The sequence below is a fragment of the Sapajus apella genome, unplaced genomic scaffold, assembly GCF_009761245.1.
Source record: "Sapajus apella isolate SASKATOON/1434 unplaced genomic scaffold, GSC_monkey_1.0 scaffold88, whole genome shotgun sequence".
NCBI classification, from domain to species: Eukaryota; Metazoa; Chordata; class Mammalia; order Primates; family Cebidae; genus Sapajus; species Sapajus apella.
In genome coordinates, this window is record NW_022437028.1 from 4,615,808 (window position 1) to 4,624,148 (window position 8,341).

General features: G+C 58.1%; 1 protein-coding gene across 1 annotated transcript in view; it reads right to left on the reverse strand.

Moving 5' to 3' along the window:
- Positions 1 to 1,101: 1,101 nt before the first annotated feature.
- CLIP2 (CAP-Gly domain containing linker protein 2) overlaps positions 1,102 to 8,341 on the reverse strand; it is an 89,228-nt gene continuing 81,988 nt past the window's right edge. Inside the window, exons 14-17 of the mRNA XM_032254891.1 lie at positions 7,873 to 8,032; positions 5,088 to 5,273; positions 4,296 to 4,358; positions 1,102 to 3,141 (exon numbers count right to left, since the gene is read on the reverse strand). Of these exons, the coding sequence (XP_032110782.1) occupies positions 3,130 to 3,141; positions 4,296 to 4,358; positions 5,088 to 5,273; positions 7,873 to 8,032 (421 nt within the window). The 3' untranslated portion in view covers positions 1,102 to 3,129. The remainder of the gene's footprint in view (positions 3,142 to 4,295; positions 4,359 to 5,087; positions 5,274 to 7,872; positions 8,033 to 8,341) is intronic.

Consider the following 8,341-nt stretch of genomic DNA (forward strand, 5'->3'; position numbering starts at 1 on the left):
AGAGCAAGGCCCTATCTCAAAAAAAAAAAAAAAAAGGCTGGTGCTGTAGTTCATGCCTATAACACCACCACTTTGGGGGATCGAGGCGGGCAGATCACTTGAGGTCAGGAGTTCAAGACTATCCTGGCCAACATGGTGAAACTCTGTCTCCACTAAAAATACAAAAAAAAAAAATTAGCCGGGCATGGTGGCAGGCGCCTGCAGTCCCAGCATGAGAACCCAGGAGGCAGAGGTTGAAGTGAGCTGAAATCGCGCCACTGCACTCCAGCCTGGGAAAGAGAGTGAAACCCTTGTCTCTACAAAAAATAAAAAAACCATATTTTGAGGAACTGATGCAGTGGCTTACGCCTGTAATTCCAGCACTTTGGGAGCCTAAGGCAGGTGGATCACTTGAGGTCAGGAGTTTGAGACCAGCTTGGCCAACACGGTGAAACCCCGACTCTACTAAAAAATACAAAAATTATTTTGTATTTTTAGTGGCTCACACCTGTAGTCTCAGCTACTTGGGAGGCTGAGGCAGGAGAATTGCTCCGGGAGGCGGAGGCTGAAGTGAGCCAAGGTCGTGCTACTGCACTCCGGCCTGGGCGACAGAGTGAAACTCCATCTTGCGGTTAAAAAAAAAAAAAAAGATCCTTGTTCCATCTCCCAGGGAGGCAACTTCCACTTCAAAGCCTGTTTGATTACAAAGTTTGCAACACGTTGTGCTGGTGATCTGATCTGCAGAAATCCTGCTGCAGGAACCAGAATTTGCCTACTGAAGCTGGAAACCTCATCAGTCATCATCACACGTGTGTGAGCGGGTCCATCGCTGATTCCGACGATTTCCTTGCAGGCTTACTTACTCCTCCAGCAGGTTCAAATGCGAAACAGGGACCGGCCCTCTCCGGCGGCCTTCCCGGGCCTGTCCTTGCTAAGGTGCCTCTCCTAGGACAAGGACAGCCCCAGATGTCTTCAGCTCCTGCCCCTCTGAGGCTGTGCCTACCTGGGAAGGAACGAGCTGGCAGAGGGCAGGATCGGGGGGCACCAGGGTGCCCAAGAATTGGGAGAGACTGAGGAACCCAGGGTCCCCACGGAGAGGAGCAGATGAGCCAACCACAGGGGTCCTGGACCTGTCACAAGCTTTATTGTCCCGAGCACAGACTCGCCACACTTCAACAATTCCACTGTGGGGAGGGGAGGGGCGTGGGACGGACCTGGGCAAGGGACATGGGACATGGCTGAGCCCCGCCCCTGGGCGGCCACACCGGGTGGGTGGAGAGGCCCTTGGAGGAAGAGGCTCCAAGGGAAACCCACCACCAGGAGCCCCAGCTCCTCCCGGTGCCCTGCTGGGTGGATCTCTGGCTGTTAGTGGACTAATCGGTGCCCCCACAGATTAGTGGGGCAGAGCTGCCTGACTTGGCTGGAAAGAGCTGTATTTGACCCTGGGTTAGGCCACTAAAGCATCACTTCTAGACAGCTGTTAGAACTGCATGCGAGCTACCGAAAGCCGACGGGGACTGGCAGGGGGCCCAGAGGACTGACTCCGACTCCCACTTGGGCTGCACGTGCGCAGGAGCGTGAGTGCCACCTACCTGTACCAGGCGGGGCTCACAAGGGCGGCCTGGGCCGTTCCTATGAATTGCACACGCGTCCTCTGCGTTAAGGGAAAGCTGGGATGGGGCACTGGGCTTCTCCCTCTGGTCCCCTGGTGGAGGAGGCCTCATAGGAAAACACTCCCTGAGCTGCCAGAGGGTGGGGCAGGACCCCCTGTGCTGATGCCGGGTGGCCGGGGGGCAAAGCTGTAAGCAACCCGACTGTTCCCCAGCGGAGAGGAGGCTGCAGGGCCAAGGCTGGCTTCTTCCAGCACGCACAGGCCCGGGATAACTTAGCAGGCTTGAGGGTAAGACAGGTAGGGGTGGGGGGCATGGGACAGTTAGATTTGTCTTCCCCCCCGCCCCCTCGAGGAGATGGGGCTGGAGGCGTGCTGTGCAGGTGACTGGTGAGACCAGGAAGGGCTGCTCTGTGTGGCACACACACCCCTGAACACCCGGCTGCATGTACCTGGTGTGGGCACACCTCTCAGCTGTGGGAATGTCTGCAGTGTCTGTGGGTACTGTCCTGCCAGGCCTGGGTCTCAGTCCCAGAAGCCAATATGTGTCTCTGTGTGGCCTGGGTGTGGTTCACGGCACCACCCACACGATCGTGGGCACACGTGGTCCCTCTGAGTGTGTGTGTGAATGTGGTGTGTACATAAGGGCCCGCTCATATGCATTTGCAGGTGGATACAGATGATTTGGAAGATCTGCTCAGCCCCAGGGGACACCGTATTACTGACCTTTGTCAAACCTGCCTGGAGCGTCCACCCCGGGCTCCCCCTGCCCCGGGCTCCGAGCCAGGGTTTGCTCAAGGTCACGGTGGGAGGTGAGGAGAGGGACTTCCAAACCTTCATAATACTGTGGCTCTGGCCTTGGTGACATCCTCGGCCAGCAGCTTAGAGGTGTGTGTGTGTGTTGGTGTTGATGGGCGGGGGGAGGAGGATCCTGTCCCCCACCTGCCAACACCTTGAACCTGGGGGCTCGCTGGGCAGGCAGGCTGGCTGAGGGGAACCTGTACCACTGTTTGAAGAAGGTTCAGAAGGTGGGGACAAGAAGCCCTGGGGACTGCCTTGGCCTGGAAGTGGCTTCAGAAAAGGGGCTCCCATTTGACTCAAAGACTGGACTTTCCTCCTTGGTGCCTGCATGGACAAACTGAGCCCCCCTCCCGCACCCCGGGGAGACCCGAGGGAGAACAGGCAGAAAAAGAGCACAGGGGTGCTAAGATGGTCATCAGGGCAGCTCCTTCTGGGCCTGGCTGGATCCCTCTGCCTTCACCGACAAACTCCGGAAGCTGCCGGGCATCCGGGCCGAAGGTCCCCGGGTCGGGCCAGAGCTGTACTGCTCTCACTCTCTGCGGAAGGCCGGGCTTGAGGAAGCTTCCTGGTCTGGCAGGGGATCGGGGTGGGGGATTGTCCACGGCGGTGAGTACGTTATTGTTTCAAACACTGTTTTGTCTCCAAAGTGAGAGTCCCGGCTCCTGCCTGGAGGAGGTGCCACTGGGCAGCTTCAGGGGGCTCTGTTGTGGACTGGGCCGCTCCACGGAATCCCGTTGGGGTCAGTGCTTGTCCTAGAGAGAGAGAGAGGACATGGTCAGCAAGGGTCTCTGGGAGCCTGGAGGGACAGGCAGCCAGAGGGGGGTCAGGGAGGAAAGGAGGTGGGGCTGGGGTGGGGGAGGAGGGAACAGCAGCATACAGAGAACAGCATGTGCCAAGGCCCTGAGGCAGGAAGAGCCTCCCCGCTGTGCATCTGGGGCTGAGAAAGAAGGTGGCAGGTGGGAGGTGCTGATGGGAAGCTGAGAGGAAGAAGCAGTTTTACAAAGAGCCCTGAGTTCCTGTGCAGGGCTGGCGCAGAGGACATTACACTGGGGACTCCAAGCCTCAGTTTCACATCTCTCTTTTTTTTGGGAGACAAAGTCTCACTCTGTTGCCCAGGCTGCAGTGTAGTGGGGCGATCTCGGCTCACTGCAACCTCTGCCTCCCGGGTTCAAGCAATTCTCCTGCCTCAGCTTCCCATGTAGCTGGGACTACAGGTGTGCACCACCATACCCGGCATCTCTAAATATTTTTTTTTTGGTAGAGAGAGGGTCTCGTTATGTTACCCAGGCTGGTCTCAAACTCCTGGGCTCAAGTGATCCCCCACCTCAGCCTCCCAAAGTGCTGGGGTTACAGATTCCCTTCTTAGAAAAGTTACAACATATAACTTTTTTAAGAAGAGAAGGAAAAGCCAGGCATGATGGCTCACGCCTGTAATCCCAGCACTTTGGGAGGCCGAGGTGGGTGGACCACCTGAGGTCAGGAGTTCGAGACCAGCCTGGCCAACATGATGAAACCCCAACTCTACTAAAAATACAAAAGTAGCCGGGCATGGTGGCATGACCTGCAATCCCAGCTACTCGGGAGGCTGAGGCAGGAGAATCACTTGAACCCGGGAGGTGGAGGTTGCAGTGAACCGAGATCGCACCACTGCACTCCAGCCTGGGCAACAAAAGCGAAACTCCATCATCTCAAAGAAAAAAAAATAAAGAAGGGAAGAAAACACAAATCAAAAGAGTCGGGTGAATCTGCCATCACGTTTGCTGCAACCACGCCCTCCCTAAGTGGCCCTATTGTAAAGCGTCTTGCAGAATGCATCTTTGCCTGTTTTTTTGGTGACGTTTCAGGGATTTTCTCTAGAGAGGCCTGCGGCCCGGGAGGGATGTGAGAGGGCCGGGGCGCGCCTCACCTCTTGCTTCTGAGCTTTGTCCGGCTGGTGGATGCCGTTTGCAGAACCGGAATTGCCGATGGTCTGGAAGAGTCGGGGAAGACGCTGGAGCGGGGGGCACCAGGCAGCAGTTCCCGGTTTGCCCACTAGATGGCGGGGTCTTCCCATGGGATCTTCTCCAGCTCCAAATTTCAACCCCTTCAGCCTGGGGCTCCCAGCACCCCAAATCCCAAGCTTCTTGGGGCAAGGCTGCATCTCCTTCTTAGTCTAAGCTCCTCAGGGCAAAGCCATGTATCCCTTGAAACAGGGCTCCCAGAGGGCAGGGCTGTCTCCCCTTTCAGACTGGGGTTCCCAGGACAGAGCTGCCTCCCCCTTCAGACTGGGGTTCCCAGGACAGAGCTGCCTCCCCCTTCAGACTGGGGCTCCCAGGACAGAGCTGCCTCCCCCTTCAGATTGGGGCTCCCAGGACAGAGCTGCCTCCCCCTTCAGACTGGGGCTCCCGAGACAGAGCTGCCTCCCTCTTCAGACTGGGGTTCCCGAGACAGAGCTGCCTCCCTCTTCAGACTGGGGCTCCCGAGACAGAGCTGCCTCCCCCTTCAGACTGGGGCTCCCGAGACAGAGCTGCCTCACCCTTCAGACTGGGGCTCCCGAGACAGAGCTGCCTCCCCCTTCAGACTGGGGCTCCCGAGACAGAGCTGCCTCCCTCTTCAGACTGGGGTTCCCGAGACACAGCTGCCTCCTCCTTCAGACCGGGGCTCCGAGGACGCTGCCCCGTGGCTCGTCTCCTGGTGGGCCCTGCCGGCCGCGGCTCACCTGGGCCTTGTCCGGGCAGCTCCTCATGGCCTCCATCAGCTTCTCCACCTGCTGAGCCTGGTCCAGCGCGTCCCGCAGGGCATCCTCCGTGCTCATCAGCTGGTGCTGCAGCCGCAGGAGCTCGGGCGTGGAGGACGGGTCGATGAGGGAGTAGCGCCTCTGATCCGACAGGGACTTCTCCTTGTCCTGGAAGTGGCAGGAGAAGGGAAGAGTTCATCAGTGTGTGTGTGCATGCATGCACCTGCACATACATGAGCGCGCACGTGCGTGTGTGTGTGTGAGCGTCTGTGTGTGTTGGTGGGGTCTCGCCTCAGGCAGGAAAGTCTCCCAGCCTCACTTTGTCTCTGGATTCCAAGCCTGGGCATCACCCAGAGGTTCCTCAGGCCTCTGTGAGGTGATTCATGTTCTCCAAATCAGAAACCCAGGACCTCCTCCCTCTTCCCTTTTATTTTTTAAAAAGAGACAGAGGCCAGGCGTGGTGCAGAACTCTGGGAGGTCAAGGCGGGTGGATTATCTGAGGTCAGGAGTTCGAGACCAGCCTGGCCAACGTGGTGAAACCCCATCTCTACTAAAAATACAAAAATTAGCTGAGTGTGGTGGCAGGCACCTGTAATCCCAGCTACTCAGGAGGCTGAGGCACGAGAATTGCTTGAATCCAGGAGGCGGAGGTTGCAGTGAGCCGAGATTGCACCACTGCACTCCAGCCTGGTGACAGAGTGAGACTCAGTCTCAAAAAAAGAAAAAAAGGGAGAGAGAGCCTGAGTCTCACTCTACAGTGCAGGCTGGAGTGCAGTGGTGTAATCACAGCTCATTACAGCCTCCAATTCCTGGGCTCAAGCAATCCTCCTGCCTCAGCCTCCTGAGCAGCTGAGACTACAGAGCATGCCACCATACTTGGCTAATTTTTAAATTTTTTTGTAGAGATGGGGTCTTGTTATGAGGTCCAGGCTGGTCTCGAACTCCTGACCTCAAGCCATCCTCCTGACTTGGCTTCCCAAAGGGGTGGGATTATAGGTGCGCGCCATCGTGCCTGGGACCCTTCTTTCCTTCTTACTCCGCCCCCCACCCAACTGCCTTACGAGGTGCCTCCTCTCCACAGTCGCCCCGACCGTGGCACCCAGAGCTGTACCTGCCCCACGGCCCGCCAGCCCCGTCGCTCCTGCACAAACCATCCTTCAGCACTGCCAGTCCTGCCTGCTCTCACCCTCCAAACCTCCTCTCAACAGAGCCTCCCTCCCAAAATCAAGAGGCTTCTACCCAGCCACCAAGCCCTTCCCAAGTTCTCCCGTGGACACGGTGCAGGGAGATGATGAGGCGAGAGGCTGGCTACCCGGGAGGCAGAGGCCGCCAGTTCCAGCCTGGGCAACAGAGCAAGACCCCGTTTCAAAAAGGAGGAGAAAGGAAGGGAGGGAGGGAGGGAACTCAACCAACCTGTGCCCATGGGCACGAGTCTGACCTCAGCACTGCCCACTCCTACAAGGCTCTGGGGAAGCCCCTGGGGGGACTCAAGAGTCCCCAGTCTGTGTCAACCCCAGGGGTTTATCTTCTGTTGAGCCATGAGGACCACAGAGGGCGCAGGCACCAAACCCTTGCTGGCCAGACAGGCCGGGACTTGGAGACCAGCAGGACTCAGTGACCACCCACAGCTCGTCTGGGTGTGCGGCCAGAGTGATACCCTTTATCCCTGAACCCTAAGTGCCAAGGGCCTGCTCCCGGGTATGGGGGGACGGGGCTGAGGTCCTCCCTCCAGCCTATGAACCTCCCCAGTGCTGGGCCCTGCTCTCCTTCCTTCGCCTCTGCATTAGCTGAGCCCAGGGGCTGGGCAGGAGGGTGGGGGGGCTTCAGGGCAGCTTTCCCAGACTCAGCCCTGTCCTCCTGGACCCCACGTCCTGCCTATCGTGACACTGACCAGGCACAGGCTTGTCCTGAGCCCTGAATGCTGATCACAGGAGGACAGGATGGGAATGGAGATGGTTTTTTTCCTTTTTTCCTGTCATCCAGGCTGCACTGCAGTGGCGGGATCTCAGCTCACTGCAACCTCTGCCTCTGGGGCTCAAGTGATTCTCCTGCCTCCGCCTCCCGAGTAGCTGGGATTACAGGTGCGCACCACCATGCCCAGCTAATTTTTGTATTTTTAGAAGAAATGGAGTTTCACCACGTTGGCCAGGCTGGTCTCGAGCTCCAGATCTCAGGTGATCCACCTGCCTCGGCCTCCCCAAGCGTTGGGATCACAGGTGTGAGCCATGGCGCCTGGCCAAGGGATGGGGATGGTCCTGTCCTCTGCTACCAGCATACCTGCCTACCTCAACCCTTCTCTGGGGACTCAGTGAAATCAGGTTCCTATTCATAACAGAAAAGAAATCTCAGCCTCCCAGAGTTCCAGGCCTGCTGTAGGCTTTCAAGTTCTCGTCTCCTTCCTGAGACTGATGTGTGAAGCCCCGCTGCAGGAGCCTGAGCAAGGAACCACTGTCTTGTGGTTGATTACTCCTCTGCACAGGGAGCTCATCACCTGTATTGGCTCATCCTGCCTCTGGACAGGTCACACAGGAAGTTTTCCTTTGCACCGTATCACATGGACTGCCATGTAGGCAGCCACTATGTCTGCAGGAGGGGCTAGCCGAGGTCCCTCCACCTGCCTGTGGTCCTAGAAGATTTCAAATCCTCACCGTGACTCGGTGGTCCCTGGGGTCATTCCAGGAGGTCTCCAGTCTCCACGGCCTGACAGCCAGGCTATCCCAGCCCCACGAAGACCACCCTGCCCCTAGGCCACCCCTACCGCACATACCAGCCCGGTCAGCTTTTCACGCAGGCCCCGGATGTCGTCCTTGAGCTTCTGCTCCTTGAGGCGCCATTCAGCCTTGTGCACCTCGCGGCTCAGGTCCCTCTCGGGCCCCGGGGAGTGGCGACTGGCTTCCAGCAGCAACACCCGCAGTTCGTTCAGGCTCCTGGGGGTGGGGCGGGCACAGAACCACTGCACTCAGCCCCCCAGCTCCCACACTCTAGCAATTTGCCAAGTGCCCAGGGACTGACCAGCTGGTGGGGGGCACGGGCCACTAGATGGCGTCCGTGCCACAAGGGGCCACAGTGAACACAATTCAACCAAAGCCCAGGAGAGGCCAGGACTCAGGGTTGGGATAGTCCTGAGGACCTGACCTTTCCTAGAATGCTTTTTAAAGTTTTTCTGGGGGGAGTGCCAGACACAGTGGCTCATTCCTGTAACCCCAGCACTTTGGGAGGCCGAGGCGGGTGGATCA